Source organism: Lepus europaeus, chromosome 16, assembly GCF_033115175.1.
Source record: "Lepus europaeus isolate LE1 chromosome 16, mLepTim1.pri, whole genome shotgun sequence".
Lineage (NCBI taxonomy): Eukaryota > Metazoa > Chordata > Mammalia > Lagomorpha > Leporidae > Lepus > Lepus europaeus.
Genome location: NC_084842.1, coordinates 3,384,572 through 3,402,116, shown reverse-complemented (window position 1 = coordinate 3,402,116; position 17,545 = coordinate 3,384,572). Strand labels below are relative to the sequence as shown.

Sequence of the window (17,545 nt, the reverse complement as noted above, 5' to 3'; positions counted from 1 at the left end):
TGATGGACATCTGGGTTGATTCTATATCTTAGCTATTATGAATTGAGCTATTAAGAGGAAATTCTGTACCTGCCATTTATGATCAATGTGTCTGAGGATATTATACTACATGAAATAATCTAGACAAAGATACATACTACATCTCACTTATGTGATACATAAAAAAGAAATCAAGCTCATAGTGATAGTGCTACTAAGGGCAGAGGGAGGTGAGTGAAAAGAAGAGATGTTGATAAAAGTGTAGAAATATTCAGTTGTAAAACAAGTAAGTTCAGTACATCATGTTGGCTATAGTTATTGCTTCCTTGAAATTTGGTAAGAGAGTAGATCTGTTGTCATCACATCTAATAAAATGGCAACTATGTAAAGTGACAATTACATTAATTAGTTAGATTATAGCAGTCATTTCACAATGCCAACATAAAACAACATATCTTATTATGTATAACTGGAATATATACACATATTTTATGTCAGTCTCCACTTAAATAATGTTGAAAAATGCCATCAAAATGGCATCTCTTCTAGAGATCTAGAGATAAAAGGAAACTTATTGTTGATTTGTGGATCAGTTTATCATGAAGAGATCATTGTATTAAACCTGTTTGTCAGTGACAGCACGTTTTCGTTTGATGGGAGGGCTTCTGAAAGTCTGGGCTTCATTTCCATGTCTCTGTCAGCCAACCCTCTAGCTGAAGTAATTCTCAAAAAGCAGAGAGGACAGGGAGATGGGGACAGCATCTGGTAGGGGATAATTCCTCAGTCTAGACAGGGAAGCTCTGTTGTCTTACTTGATTTTCAATTACTTGTGCTGAGAACTGCAAAGGGAAAAACAGGGTCTCAAACTGCTTCTTCAGTGGTTGCTCAGCATCTCTAAACATTTGAAATTCAGATCTCATTATGGCACCTAATAAATGCTAATGAGGAATACTCTAAGATTTGAAAGTCGATTTAGACATTTTGGTTTTATTTAAATTTAATTATGATTAATTCTGTTATACATCACAAATTTTGAGACAGACAGGATACAGTCAATGTTATATGAAAGAGTGCATGTGTTTCCAAATAGTGTGGAACTCTAACAGTTGCTTTCTCTCTGTATACTTTGGAGCAGGTCACTTATTTACTCAAAATTGAGGAGGAAACATTCACTATTCTTCTGAAAAGACAGTAAGTGGTCATCTTTTCTTTTCAGATTGTTGCGTTTAGTGTCTTAAAGCTTTACAATCACTGCCTCAAATTGAACCTAAACAAAAGCGCTAATATTTTATTTACCTAATATGTTATACCTTCTTTGTGATTTAGATTGGCTCTCAACATGAGATTTTAAAATCTCATAATGTAGCCAAATTTTTATCTAAGAATGGGAATATCATGCATATCTAATGAAAATAGCTCTATGTAAATCCTTAAAATACACCATGAAAGTGACAATTGGAGCATACTTTTTATGTAGACATTTTTAATGTTTTCCATCTGCACATATCATATTACACACCCATCTGATTTTCATCATGTTACTGGATATCGCACATGGACACACAAAAATCACTGTGGAGACCAGACCTGAGAAACTCCTGAGCCAAGAAAATCGGCCAGGCCTTGAGGATGGTCCCAATCTTGCTTAAGCCGCAGACATAAGCGAAACTCACCTTGGATCGTTCCTGGTAAACACTTGTGTTAGAGGAAAAGAAAATAGAGCCCCAAGCCATTAAGGGCAGCCTCATGGCCTGTAATTGGGTGCTCAGGGAATTTCCAACAAGGCAAACCAGAACAGGAAATTTTGTACCTGTAACCAATCAAGTAATTTCTTGGTTTGACTTCCAAGCTGATCACATTAGTACTTAGCTCCGGAGCTTCTTTTGGCTTGATGCTCCCCGATTTGTGGTTGTCCTTTACCAAAAATGACTATTGACCACTTTATTGTCCCTGTTAATACAAATCATGTTTTTCCCCATTTTGTTATAAGGCATATTGTTAATCTTTTAAATTCTGTTTCCTACTTTCAATCTGTGTGGAAATCAGTTTTATTCAGATCATAGGTATCCTTCCATAAGTTTGTTGTCTAAATTATATCTACATATACCACATAGAAACCTATAGAAATGTTTGTTTTTACACAGATTTATGTAGTGCACAAGAACTGGCAGTTGTGACTGGCAAATGTACACTATTTATCATCTAAATCTAGGTATCTAGCCTAATTCATTCTTTAGTAGATAACCTCCCATAGGCTGTAATAGGATAGGTAACAAGGGCATTTCCAAGGACTATCACTCTGGCAATAAACCTTCTTACATGTATGTTCTTATTTGATATCAGGAAGTGGGTTTCCTGTTCAAGGAGAGAGGTGACAATGACACCAACTTACAACGAAATTAACTGACATTGATTGGGCACATACTATTTTCCAGGCATATTAATTAACGACTTACATGTACTAAATGATTTAATTCATAAAATATTAAAAATTTCAGAGATTAGTGCCTAATTAACTTCTACAAAAAATGCACCCATTCAATTCTCCAAATAGAGCATGGTGTTTCAAATATTTTATTTCATTTTAACTTGACTTTGTTTTTGCCTAAATAATTTCCCTGGGTGTTGACTGACATTTGGATTTTTCAATATAAGGCTTGTCTTTTCATATAGTTTTTCTATTACTTTATACAAGTCTTTTTTTTCTGTTGAAAGTGCTAAAATGAGATGGGGAAATTATGAGAATAGTCTATACAACTAGTTTCTGACCATGATTGGTGTACCATACATGATTGGTTCACATACTAAAGCAAAATTACACATAATAATATATATAATAATAATATATAATAGTAAAATTATATATGTGAAATAATTGAAAACTGTTCTCTTTATATAAATAAAACATTTATTTTTTATTTTTATATAATATATAAATATTATATATTATATAGTTATTATATATTTATGTATTGTATATATTATATATGAATATTATATATTATATATAAATTATATATTGCCATCCCAATTCATTTCTGTCAATGAAACATTGTACACCTTCTCAACAGAGACTTCAGAACAATTGTGTGATTGTGCATTAAATAAGAGTGTCAATTGTGAAATCAACAACAGGAGTCACTGTGCACTTACTCCCCATGTAGGATCTCTGTCCTTAATGTGTTGTACTATGTGAATTAACGGTATAACTAGTACTCAAACAGTACTTTACCCTTTGTGTCTGTGTGGGTGCAAACTGTTGAGATTTTTACTTAGTATATACTAAATTGATCTTCTGTATATAAAGATAATTGAAAATGAATCTTGATGAAGAATGGGATGGGAGAGGGAGTGGGAGATGGGATGGTTGCAGGTGGGAGGGAGGTTATGGGGGGAAAAGCTGCTATAATCCAAAAGTTGTACTTTGGAAATTTATATTTATTAAATAAAAGTTGAAAAAAATTGTGTGATTGTATAATTATTACACTCATTCTACTAAAATAAAAGCAACTTCCTGGGAGACACAGCAGACTCATAGAATGGCAGATGTCCTAAATAACACTCTGGCCTCAGAATCAGCCCTTAAGGCATTCGGATCTGGCTCAAGAGCCCATGAGAGTATTTTAGGCATGGAAAGCCAAGACACTCTGGAAAAAGAAAAAAAAAGAAGACCTAAATGAAAGATCTCTGTGAGTGAGATCCCAGTGGAAAGAATGGGGCCATCAAAGAAGGAGGTACCTTTCTCTGAAGGGAGGAGAGAATTTCCACTTTGACTATGACCCTATCGGAATAAGATCAAAGTCGGCGAACCCTAAAGGCTTCCATAGCCTTGGCAACTCATGACTAGAGCCTAGGGAGATTACTGACACCATAAACAACAGTGTCAAATTGTTAAATCAACAACAGGAGTCACTGTGTACTTATGTCTCATGTGGGATCTGTCCTTAATGTGTTGTCCAATGTGAAGTGATGCTATAACTAGTACTGAAACAGTATATTTACACCTTGTATTTCTGTGTGGGTGCAAACTGATGAAATCTTCACTTAGTATATACTGAATCGATCTTCTGTATATAAAGATAATTGAAAATTAAAAAAAAAAAACAACCTGGTGCTAAATTGGAAATTGCATAGAAAATTAATCAATTTTTAAAAAAAATATCATGTAGGATCTCTGTCTTTAATATGCTGTACATTGTGATTTAATGCTATAACTAGTACTCCAACAGTATTTTTCACTTGGTGTTGCTATGTGGGGGCAAACTGTTGAAATCTTTACTTAATATATACTAAACTGATCTTCTGTATATAAAGAGAATTGAAAATGAATCTTGATGTGAATGGAAGGGGAGAGGGAGCGGGAAAGGGGAGGGTTGTGGGTGTGAGGGAAGTTATGGGGAGGGTGAAGCCATTGTAATCCATAAGCTGTACTTTGGAAATTTATATTCATTAAATAAAAGTTAAAAAGAAAGCAACTTCCACAAAGCCCGTGAGCATTGCTATATTTCAGAATGAAAGAAGCAAGGAACTGAGCGGAGTAAACTACTGAAGGGAATGCTTACTGTTCTTTCAAGTCATTGAGATTGCAGAATTGTATGTAAAAGAACATATTTTTTGAACCTTTTTTTTTTTTTGTAATTTATTTTATTTATTTGAAAGTGTTACACAGAAAGAGGAGTTCGGTGACTCTTCCTCATCACCACCAGAGAATTAGGCAGGCTGCCCACAGCTTGCCTTGGCTGAGGAGGGGAAGTGCGCCACCTGCCACTCAGCCACCACTCAGTCTCCCCAACCCCGGGCGGGGGGGGGGGGGGGGTAGGCAATAAGACACGGTGGGGAGTCCAGTCGAAGCAGGATCTCACTTTATTGTAAAAGGGAGGTATTTATAAAGCTTCAGTACATAGTGAATGTGGGCAAGGGGTGGGGTGATGTGATGCAAAAGGGCCTTAGCCAATCCTATTATACCACCTCAATGATCATTAGGCAAAAATGCCCTGGGGCTGGGTCGTTTACCGCCAGGGATTTGAAATTTAAAGACAGGCTTTCAAATTTGAGGCAGGCTTAGAAAGTTCCTCTAGGTCTCTCTGGATTCAGCCTCCCCAACAGAGGAGAGGCAGAGAGAGAGAGAGAGAGAGAGAGAGAGAGATATCTTCCATCCACTGGTTCACTCCCCAGATGGCCACAACGGCCAGAGTTGCGCTGATCCAAAGCCAGGAGCCAGGAACTTCTTCCGGGTCTCCCATGTGGGGCCCAAGGACTTGGACCATCTCTGCTGCTTTCCCAGGCCATAGCAGAGAGCTGGATCGGAAGAGGAGCAGCTGGGTCTTGAACTGGCACCCATATGGGATGCCAGTGCATCAGGCCAGGGCTTTAACCCACTGTGCCACAGTGCCTGCCCCTGAACACTTTTTTTTTTTTTTTTTTTTTTGACAGGCAGAGTAGATAGTGAGAGAGAGAGACAGAGAGAAAAATCTTCCTTTTTGCCGTTGGTTCACCCTCCAATGGCCACTGAGGCCGGCTCATCGCACTGATCCGAAGCCAGGAGCCAGGTGCTTCTCCTGGTCTCCCATGCGGGTGCAGGGCCCAAGGACTTGGGCCATCCTCCACTGCCTTCCTGGGCCATAGCAGAGAGCTGGCCTGGAAGAGGGGCAACCGGGATAGAATCCGGCGCCCCAACCAGGGCTAGAACCCAGTGTGCTGGCGCCGCAACGTGGAGGATTAGCCTGTTAAGCCACGGCGCCGGCCCCCTGAACACTTTTTAAATCAAACATATGTGGGCATTTCTGCAAGCTCATGGAAAACACATGTTATAAATATATGCATGAATTCCACAAGTTTTTGCACTAAAATAAACTTTAGTTTCCATTATCCCATGAGCTTTTTGATATTGTGTGTGTAACTAGAACTCATCACTATTATCTAGAAAATATTAACTAAGTATTTAATGCATGCATTTTATTGACTTTTTAATCTAACCTTAAACTGTTGTTGAAACCTGGAAATCCTAGTTATTACATAAATAAATCTGTGTTGGTTGAGCATTTTGAATTTATTACAGCATATATAATAATTTAGGGTAATACTTCTTATTTTTCCTTTCAATACAACACAGTAATGAAAAACAAGCTAGATAATAGACAAATACACTCATTTAGTTTTGGAATATTTGAGTTTGTAAAATAGAAATTAAATTTAGTTTTAATTCATTATTTTGAAGGTTATTTTCAATTGATTCTATTATTTCAATAAAATATCTTTTTTAATTGAATTAGGTCATTTTTACACCCACATTTCCTGGTATATTCATACAACAAATCAAAAAGCAGGTATTCAGATACTTCACTCTTAAAGGTAAGTTTTATAATCTGCTGAGTTGATTTTCATTTTTTTATGTGATAAAGTTGTCATTGTTGGGAAGAAAACAAATGCTTTATCGTCCACAAAATTACTGGGCAAACATCACAATCTCATTAAAGTGAAATTTCCTATGAATGTATATTCTTTTTTTATGTATATTTCTTTTTCATCTTAATGGCAAAGAGAGAAAGAGAGAGGGGGTAGAGGGAAAAAGAGACAGAGAGAGAGAGAGAGAATTAGGTCAGTTCCCAAAGGCTTGCCAAACTGGTGCTGAACCAGGCCAAAACTAGGAGCCAGAAACCCAATCAGGGCCGCCCATGTGAATTCCTCAGCATTGCCCCCCCACCCCCCGGGGTGCACCTTCTCAGGAAGCTGTAATCAGGAGTGTTACCAAAAATGGTACAGAGTGATCCCAGATTCGCCCTGGCTCCCATGTTTCAGAAGAAATCAGCACAAAATGCAGGAGGCAAAAGTTTTCAGAAAATAAAAATAGTTCAGGAACGATTTCTCTGAGAAAAAGAAAGCACAAAGGGTGAGTTTCACGTGTACTTTGGCTTTCTGGGGTAATTTCAGACCTCGGGACAGGGAGGTAGAACTCTTAACAGAGAACCAGGCAGAGAGAGAGAGAGAGAGGGAGAGAGAGAGACAGAGGGAGAGAGAGAGAGAATGAATGAATATCTTTCATGTGCTGGCTCACTCCTCAAATGGTCACAGCAGCTGGAGCTGGGCCAGACTGAAGCCAGTAGCCTGACACTCCAACCTGGTCTCCCACATGGGAGGCAGAGGCCCAAGGACTTTAATTTTATAACGTAGTAGATTGCATTCACTGTTTTTTATGTTCAACAATCCGTGCAGTGCCACCTGCTTATAGTGTATAATCATTGTGAAGTGCTGCTGAATTCAATTTGCTAGGAGATTATGGAGAATGCTTGCATCTATAAGGATCAGCAATACTGTCCTATAGTTTTCTTAGCTTGTGTCGTGTTGGTCTAGCTTTGAGGTAAGTATAAGCATGGTCTCATAAAATGAGTTTGTTGTTCATAATGTGCTCCTTCCTTTTCAAATCCTTGGAAAAATTTGAGAAATTTTTATGTTTATTCTTTAAGTTTTTTTTAGAATTAACCAGTGGAATTCCTGTTTCTGGGTTTTTAGTTGGGAAGTTTTGGTTACTGATGCCATGCCTATGCTGTTTTTAGGCCCCTACGAATTTATTTTATTTTTTGGTCAATATTGAAATATTGTGTGTTTCTAGAAATGTGTTAATTTATCCTAGGCTGTCCATTGTGAAGGCATGTGATCATTCATAGTATTCTCTTATAATGGTTATTTTCTCTGTGGTCTCAGTAATATAGCCTCTGCTCTGATTTCTAATTTTATTAACTTAAATCTTCTTTTTATTGTGATAGGGAAAGCATTGTCAATTTTCATTTTAGAAAATGACTTCTCGCTTTTATTGATTTTCAGTTTGTCTCTTGTTCTTTAGTTTTATTTTTCTTTCTTTCTGCTAATGTTTGGCTTATTTTCATCTCCTTTTCTTCGCTGTTTCAGATAAAGGTTAAATTGTTTAGTTGAGATATCACTCCTTTGTTAATGTAGGTGTCTATTGCTATAAACTTCTGAGTTCTACTTTTGATGCATCCATATGTTCTTGTGTGAATTGTTTCTTCGTTTTGTTCTATTTTTTCTTCTCATTTGTCTTGAGGAATTTTCAAATTTGCTTTTTTCCTTCATTCTGTCACTCAGTGGTGGCTTGCTAGTTTGTTGTTTAATTTCCACGTTTGCTAATTTTTCCTTTTTTTTTTTCCTGCCAACTTAACTATCCTAGATAATCAGCACGTAATGTGTAGTTGTACTGTTAATTATTTGCAGAGCATTCTCTGGTCTTTTCTCTTTTCCCCTTCTGAGATTTCCACCCTCTCTGTTGGCCTGTTGGTAATGTTCCATAAATCCCTCAAATATTTTGATTGTTGTTTCTGACTTTCTCTATGAATTATTTCTCGTGGTCTGCAGTGTTTCTTTTCTTGAGGTTGGTCTTTCAACCCCGCCTCCTGCAGTGAATCTTTCAGTCAGTTATTGTGTTCATTAGCTTCACTATTCCTTTGGGTGCTTTCTCTTTTTTTAAGATTTATTTGAAAGGCAGAGTTACAGAGAAGCAGAGGCAGAGAGAAAGGGTCTTCCATCTGCTGTTTCACTCCCCAGGTGGCTGGAGCTTGGCAGATATGAAGCCAGGAACCAGGGAACTCCTCCAGGTCTCCAACATGGGTGCAGGAGCCCAAGCACTTGGGCCATCTAACAGTGTCTTCCCAGGCCATTAGCAGGGAGCTGGCTCAAAAGTGGAGCAGCCAGGACTTGAACTAGTGACCATATAGGATGCTGGCCTGCTACGCAACAATGCTGGCCCCCGGGGGCTTTTTAATGTTTCCGTCTTTTTGTTGAAATTCTCTGTTCATGCAATTTTCTCATGAGCATCTTCATGAGAGTTTAATTATCTTCCAGGTACATTATACAATTCCATACTTTAGGAGAGTCATTTGAGTTTAGTCATGGCCTTTGTTTGGTTTATCTTTGTCCACTTCTTTGTTTTGCTTGATAATCCATGCTGATATCTGTGCATGAGCTCACATGAGCACCTTTTTCACTCTGAGTAACTGCCTACCTCCAGGAAAATTTCTCTACTCATTATCTGGACAAGGAATTTTGGCCTCTACAGGGACTGTTTCCCTCATTACGGAGAAGCGAGCAGGTATGATTTTTGTTAGCACTCCCTGTCAGGGAGGATGTCGTGTACCAGAGCAAGCTACCACCTCCACTCTGCCCTGAGTGGCCAGAGGGTGACTACTTTCCTAGCTTCAGGCTGGCAAGATACAGGCAAACTCTCTGGGCAGTCCCCATACAAATGGGATACTGGCACTGCAAACGGTGGCTTAACAAACCCTCTCTGCCACATTGCTGGCTGCTCTGTTGTATAAGAAAATTTCTTATTCATTGATGCAGCATTCTTTCAAATGCAGCTTCTTTCAAATCTGTATTTAATAGCTTTAACACTTTCATCATTTTGATATTGGTATCAGTGCATTTTCTTTTCTCATATTTATGAATTTCTCAGTCTTCCATACAAAAGGTGATTTTGATCATTTCCTGTACAAGGCAGACACCCAGTTTAAGTGCAGGTTTCATGTTTTATGCTGTCCTGCTTCCGTAGAATTTACCAAAGTGGGTTGTGCTTCATCTTTTGGTCTGTGGCACCTTACACGGGTCAAATATAGGTGTAGATGTTTGAAATCAACTGAATGCTTTTCATTACAATTTAGCTGGTATTCACTACAGATATAAGAAAAATGGCTGAAAAAGCAAAGAGGACAATAAAACTTGTGTATAAAAATAAAATCGCAACAGAAAGCATTTGAGTGAAGATGGCAGACCTGATTACTCATAGGCAGAAGAAATAAGAGGAAGAGATTTCAGGCAGCTAGCAATGGATGCAAACTTCTGATGAATTGTGTTAAGATAATATCTAAGTTTGAATAATTGGTACTATCCAGGCAGGAAGGATAAAACCAAGGACATACTTTACTAGTTATTTATGAATACGTGTCTGGACTCTTTTCTAGGCTCACTGCTTTTATCAAGGACATGTAGCAGAGATTCCAAAATCATCTGTGATACTCAGCACCTGCTCTGGACTCAGGTAATTGTATACTGGGGAGATGTACACTGAGATAGTGTGAGTCCAGTGTTCAGAATGCTTTTGAACAAAGACACATACACTGCATGTGTTTCCTTCCAAAGGCTTTTTCTTTAACCTCCTTCTCCAATTCATATCCTTCCTCCTAGTTTCTTTGTCTGTAAACCAGGCTTTCAGTCTTAACATTAATACAGAAAAAGTTCCATCTTGCATGAAGAATACATACATTTCCAAGCAACACTTAAACTGTAACCAACCCAAAGTCCCACAATAGAATATAAAATTTGGTTTGCCAGCACTCTGGCCTCAGAATCAGCCCTTAAGTTATTCGAATCTGGCTAAAAAGCCCATGAGAGTATTTCAGGCATGGAAAGCCAAGACACTCTGGCAAAAAAAAAAAAAAAAAAAAAAAAAAAAAAAAAAAACCCTAAATGAAAGATCTCGTGAGTGAGATCCCAACAGAAAGAACGGGCCAAAAAAAAGAAAAAAAGAAAGAAAGAAAAAGAAAGAAAGAAAGAAAGAACGGGCCATCAAAAAAGGAGATACCTTGCTCTGAAGGGAGCAGAGAACTTCCACTTTGAATATGGCCTTGTCTAAATAAAATCGGAGTTGGTGAACTCAAGAGGCTTCTGTAGCCTTGGCAGCTCATGACAAGAGCCTAGGGTGATTAGTGACATCATAAATAAGAGTGTCAATTGTGAAATCAACAGGAGTCACTGTGCACTTACTCCCCATGTAGGATCTCTGTCCTTAATGTGTTGTACTATGTGAATTAACGGTATAACTAGTACTCAAACAGTACTTTACCCTTTGTGTTTCTGTGTGGGTGCAAACTGTTGAAATCTTTACTTCGTGTATACTAAGTTGATCTTCTGTGTATAAAGATAATTGAAAATGAATCTTGATATGAATGGGATGGGAGAGGGAGTGGGAGATGGGATGGTTGTGGGTGGGAGGGAGGTTATGGGGGGAAAAGCCGCTATAATCCAAAAGTTGTACTTTGGAAATTTATATTTATTAAATAAAAGTTTAAAAAAATTTGGTTTGCGGCCGGCGCCGTGGCTCAACAGGCTAATCCTCCGCCTTGCGGCGCCGGCACACCGGGTTCTAGTCCCGGTCGGGGCACCGATCCTGTCCCGGTTGCCCCTCTTCCAGGCCAGCTCTCTGCTGTGGCCAGGGAGTGCAGTGGAGGATGGTCCAAGTCCTTGGGCCCTGCACCCCATGGGAGACCAGGAGAAGCACCTGGCTCCTGCCATCGGAACAGCGCGGTGCGCCGGCCGCAGCGCGCTACCGCGGCGGCCATTGGAGGGTGAACCAACGGCAAAAAAGGAAGACCTTTCTCTCTGTCTCTCTCTCTCTCACTGTCCACTCTGCCTGTCAAAAATAAAAAAAAAAAAAAAAAAAAAAAAAAAAAAAAATTTGGTTTGCAAGTTAATCCATGTAAGATAGAATGATACTCAGATTCTGGACTGCAAAGTTCCTGATGAAATCATACAAATTTTGACTATTGATTTTCACTTCTGCATGGAAAATGTCCTCGAATTGCAATTTTATTTCTTCTTCTATTTGAATATTTAGAGGATTATTGCAGTTTGATAATGTCACATATGGAATAGAACCACTAGAATCTTCAGTTACAAATGAGCATATCCTGTATCAAATAATAATGAATGAAACTGGTTATACCTCCTTACAAGAAATTCAGCCTGCAACTCAATACGCACAGCAGTCCTACAAGATTCTAGTCCAATCAGATGTGAGTAAATTCCTTCATGTAATCTTCATTACATCACTTTTGATAAAAGTATTCATATGGATATATTATGATCTGAAGCATGTGGAAAAGAAATTTAAACTGATCTTGAATAGGTTAATACTTCCAAATGTAGTGTTTTGTTTAAAATTGTTTGATGGTTATCCAGTTAGTTGTTGAAAATTGCAAGATATATTAGGGGAAGGAGAGCCTGTTGTGATACAGTGGGTTAGAGTACCACTTAGGGTCCCTGCTTCCCATATAGTAACAGCTGGGATCAAATCTCAACTCTGCTTCCTATCCAGCACCTGTTCATGTGCCAAGGAGGTATCAGGTGATGGCCCAAAGTACTTGGTTTTCTGCCTCCCATGTAGGACACCCAGATGGAGTTCCAGGCTTCTGACTTCAGCCTTGCACAGCCCTAACTTTAGAGATAATTTGAGGAATGAATCAGCAGATGGAAATTCATTCTCTCTCTCTGATTCTGTCACCAGCCTTTCATATAAATAAATAAAGATATAAGTAAATGATTTTAAGAAGAAAATGTAACCATCATTTATAAATGATTTATAAATCATCAGACATCTCTTGACCTATTTTCCTTGATGAAAACATTTTTATGCACATATGTGTAGTTGCTTTTTTCTGAATTTGCATGTGATTATTGCAATGATTTTCAGATTTCAATGCTTACAAGCATTTTTCTTTTTTTTTTAAAGATTTATTTTATTTATTTGAAAGACAGAGTTACAGAGAGAGGTAGAGACATCCACTGGTTCACTCCCCAGATGGCCACAACAGCTGGAGCTGTGCTGATCCGAAGCCAGAAACCAGGAGCCTCCTCCGGGGTGCCCATGTGGGTGGAGGGAACCAAAGCTTGGGCCATCCTCTACTGCTTTCCCAAGCCATAGCAGAGAGCTGGATGGGAAGAGGAGCAGCAGGGAATAGAACTGGCACCCATATAAGGCCAGGGCATTAACCCGTTGTGCCACAGCTCTGGCCCCAAGCATTTTTCTTACCTGTATATTTTCTTTGGAAAAAAAAGTATTATTTTGATATAAAGTTTAATAGTAGAAAGACCACAAAACAACTTAAGACATTTTCCCAAAATCTGTCTAGAGAGTGTTTGGAGAATTTTAAGTTACTTTGCCTAACCTTTTCATATATCTATTTATCAAAATAGTTTTAATATTATATAGAATTTTTAAAATAAAAATGGCCTAGTCATATGTGTTTCTTTTAGATTTTGCCATTAAAAGAGTAATGCACATTTTACAGATTGAATTATGGGTTTTTGAAGTAAAGAATATTGTTTTTTGAATATGTGAAATATGAAATATGTGTGTAAACAAAGGAAAAAAATAGAATGGGCCATATTATCATTTTCTAGAGCTAAACATTGTTGTGGAACGTATGCTATAATTTCAGATATATATTTGCATACCATTTCCTGCATAAACAAATGTCCTTCTAAAAGTTCATTGAAAATGGAATGAAAAGATAAAAATAAAAAAGATGAACTTTTATTTCTTGAAGTAAGCTTCACGAAGTTCAAGAAACTTTTGTAATTAAGGATATTTAGGTAATTTTACATCACCAAAGAATTTAGAGTCCTAGAATTTTAACATGACAATATAGTCTTTTTTAAATTATCACTGGAAGAAAAATGGGTGCCTTTTTTATTTTTTAAGGTAAGGAAACAGACATGAAAAAGTCATATCAGGACTGTGAGGTGGATTTCTAATGATCTCCCCTTGAATACACACTCACACACACACACAAGTATGCACACACAAAATGGTCACAAAATTGCCTTTGTTTGATGTGAGGTAGCGAACAGAACCATGATTATGATGGAGTAGGACTCTCAGGTGAAGATTTCTTGGCATTTTTTTCTGTTAACGCTCTGGCTAAATTTCTTAAAACTATGCTGATAAGCAAGTGTTATAATTCTTTGACCTTCCCCCAAATCAAGCAATATCCCATGAGCATTCACAACATTCGAAAGAAAAAAAAAACAACTATTGTGATGACCTTTGCTCTTGACTGATATGCTTTTGCTTTGCCTGGACCACGTCCACTTGAAGGTAGATTTTACCTAGATTGTGCTTTGTCTTTAGAATCTCATCGGTATGCTCATGTTCATCTCCTATTAAGTTCCTGGAAGAAATGCTTCAGGAGCTTGATCCCACTTGTTTAAAATCTCCATTGAAATTTTGTGGTACTCATGGTGGCAAAGATTGTGGTACTCATTGAGCAAAAGGTTTGCCTCATTTTAATGTTTCAGCCATAGGAAGCTAGGCTAATTAAGATAAGCAAGATATGGTCTGTTGTTTCTGTTGTGATCCTCAATCAGGATATGAGCAAAAGTAACTTTTTTTATTTATTTGACAGAGTTATAGACAGTGAGAGAGAGAGGCAAAGAGAAAGGTCTTCCTTCCATTGGTTCACTCCCCAAATGGCTGCTACGGCCGGCGCTGCGCCATTCTGAAGCCAGGAGACAGGAGCTTCTTCCTGGTCTCCCATGCGGGTGCAGGAGCCCAAGCACTTGGGCCATCCTCCACTGCTCTCCTGAGCCACAGCAGAGAGCTGGACTGGAAGAGGAGCAACTGGGACTAGAACCTGGTGCCCATATGGGATGCCGGTGCCACGCAAAATTAATTTTTTAACTGAGTTGTTGTGAATGATCTGCGATTGTATTTGTCAACTTGTTATTTTGGGGTGGAATTATTCCATAAACATTTTGGAGTGCATTCATTGTTTCAACAGTGTTACACTTAAGCTTCATGTTCAATTTGATATATTCTCTTGCTTCACTCATAACAAAATTCATATTACTTTTGTAGGCAATTTTTAAAGTAATGTCTTATCCTTCTTAGTGCCTCAAACTAGATCATTTTCTATAAGTTCTGGAAAGTTACAGTGAGTTTATTTCGGAGCAAAAATTTTGAAATTGCTGCATACACAGCTTTTCGTAATACAAATCATCTTTTTCCAATGTGGAAACATAGGTTTAGAGAGGTTAAAATATTATTCTAGGAAAGTAAGTGGTGGAATTAAAATTCAAAACAGATATGACCAGCCAATATAGTCTTCTTAGGCCTCCAGTGGCTTCATAAAAGTTTGTGAAAGTGCTCAGAAAATAAGCATAAGAAAATGATACAAATACTTTTAAATGACATAGTAGGTTAATAATATAGTGGACACTGTGGTAAAATCCCAACCCGTAATAGGGAAGTGTTTGGGTTGACAAACAGATAAAAACAATGAAATGGAGAAAACAGTGATATAAAATGATGGTAGGGAAAAACTAAAAACACGTGCTAGTTAATTCTATGTGTCAGCTTAGCTAGTCCAGGTTACCTGCTTAATTGGCCGAATAACATCATGCCTGGTTCTGAAAGAGATTGGCATTGGTGGACCTGGAAGAAGCAGATTTCCCTTCCTCATGTGGGAGTACCCATCCAATCGTGACCACAGGACTGGCCCTCCCTGGAAAGAGGATTCTCCTGCTGCTGGCCTTTGGGCTTCAACTGCAACTGCAGCCTTGACTCCTGCTTCTCCAACCTCCAACCTCTGGAGGTAACATTGCTCTGCAGCTAACACTGGCTACTCCAGCATCTCCAGGCTGTGGGAATAGCTCCAGATGTTAAAACAGCCAAGTTCTTAGCTCCCATGAGACCATTCCCTAATAACAGTGATTTCCATATGTAGGAGTGAACTTGAAAACATTTTGGTTGAACTGAGTTGGAAGATAACTTTATTTTGGTGCAAAAATTGTTGAGATACATGCAAAGCTTTTCCATAATAGACGTTTCCCGTGAGGTTTTAAAGACCCCTGGCATGCATGGACTTCAACATTTTCTTGAAATAAACTCACCTTTTAATTTCATTTTCCATGGGCTTTTTGAAGCTCCCTCACCTACACACCTATGCATTATGTTTCTCTGGATAGCTGTTGTCCAGTATTGAAAGCTGATCATGGAAATTCAGGATGTTGAGAATTGTTATCGTGAAGGAAATCATATAAAATGGATTGCAATTTAGAACAATAGAAATAGCTTTGTTGAACAAATGATGAAATTGAAAATTTCCCAAGAAACTCTGATGCCAGTTTGCAACACCAATACGAATAACAAATACAACAAACAGTCTTATGGGTATCCTGCACTTAAATCTAATCACTCACAAAGAGAAATGAATAGCCACAATGAATGAAGCCCTTACAAAGCAGTCAAACATCTCCTATCACTTCACTGTGGGACACAAAATATTCCAAGAATTTTTATCTAGTCCGGTTGCCATTATACTACAGTAGCAGTCATGACTTTTTTTTTAAATCCTGAGAATCTAGAAAACCTTATAGAACTTGGTGGCAATGCTACTTAAAGTAATAGATCGAATCTGAAATTGAATCACATATTTTCACAGATATATTTAGAGCCTCACAATAATTTCAGGAAAAAAATATCATTTTCTAACATTTAGCACACATTCATGATGCAAAGTAGGAATACAAAGCTTCCTTGATCTGACGTGTGACAGACCTACAGCTGGCATAAAGACTGTGAGTGACTGAAGGCTCGGTACTTGCTGTGGGTGACATCTCGTGTCCCCTCCCAATTCACGTTGAAGCCCTCTCTCTCCAGGAGAGTTTGTAGAGATGAAGCTTTGGCATATAATCAGAGTGAGATTAGGTGCTGAAGGTGGCAGCCTTTCTGATGGGATTAATGCTCCTGCAAGAAGAGGAGGAGAGAGGCCAGCTCTGTGGTGTAGCGGGTAAAGCCGCCACCTGCAGTGCCAGCACCCCATATGGGTACTGATTTGAGTCCTGGCTGCTCCACTTTCGATCCAACTCTCTGCTGTGGCCTGGGAAAGCAGTGGAAGATGGCCCAAGTCCTTGGGCCCCTGCACCCACGTGGGAGACCCAGAAGAAGCTCCTGGCTCCTGGCTTCGGATCAGCACAGCTCCGGCTGTTGTGGCCAATTGGGTAGTGAACCAGCAGATGGAAAGACCTCTCTTTCTCTCTCGCTCTCTCTCTCTCTCTCTCTCTCTTTCTCTCTCTCTCTTTTTCTCTCTCTCACTTTCAAATAAATAAATAAATAAATCTTTTTAAAAAAAAAAGAAGAGGAGGAGAGATGGGTTCTCCACCTGTGCTGCCAGCCATGTGAAGCAACAAGGGAACACAGCCATCTGAAAACCACAAAAAAGTTCCCTTATCAGATATGAGATACCTCAGCACCTTCACTTTGGAATTTCCAACCTCCAGAACTCTTCAGAAAATCTGTGCCTACTGATCCAGTGGTCTATATTTGTTACTTCCAGCAGCCCAAGACAGGACAGGAAACAACGGAAGGGTACACGGCCTCTGTTTTCCCATCCAACAGTGCAACAGGGAAAAAATGAGTAATAGAGGACATGCAGTTTCCAATGGAAAAAGTGACCTTGCTTTTGTTTAGATGACTTACCTCCTGTACCTGGAGAACTAAGGAATCCCAGCCCAAGCAACAAGGATGAATAAGAGAGTGCAGCAACGTCACCAGAAACAAAAGAATAGGTATCGTGAAGGTGTTCATTTTTCCCAACATGATCATTGGTGGATCCAGTACAATAGACATTAAAATCCCAGAAAATACCTTCTAGGAAATTGACTTTCAGTTGCAAAAGGAAACGCAAAACGCGAAGGTCCTAGGAAAGTCAAAATGTTTCAGGAGTAAGAACAAGAAGAGGGTTCTCATTTGCTACTTCACTCCTCCAAATACCAACAGGAA

At 38.6% G+C, this 17,545-nt stretch overlaps 1 protein-coding gene across 1 annotated transcript in view; it reads left to right on the top strand.

Annotated features, from left to right (window-relative positions):
• LOC133775464 (A disintegrin and metallopeptidase domain 3-like) overlaps window positions 1-17,545 on the top strand; it is an 85,299-nt gene that overhangs the window by 10,662 nt on the left and 57,092 nt on the right. Inside the window, exons 3-6 of the mRNA XM_062213798.1 lie at window positions 1,070-1,170; window positions 6,252-6,330; window positions 9,948-10,024; window positions 11,600-11,777. Coding sequence (XP_062069782.1) covers window positions 1,070-1,170; window positions 6,252-6,330; window positions 9,948-10,024; window positions 11,600-11,777 — 435 coding nt within the window. The remainder of the gene's footprint in view (window positions 1-1,069; window positions 1,171-6,251; window positions 6,331-9,947; window positions 10,025-11,599; window positions 11,778-17,545) is intronic.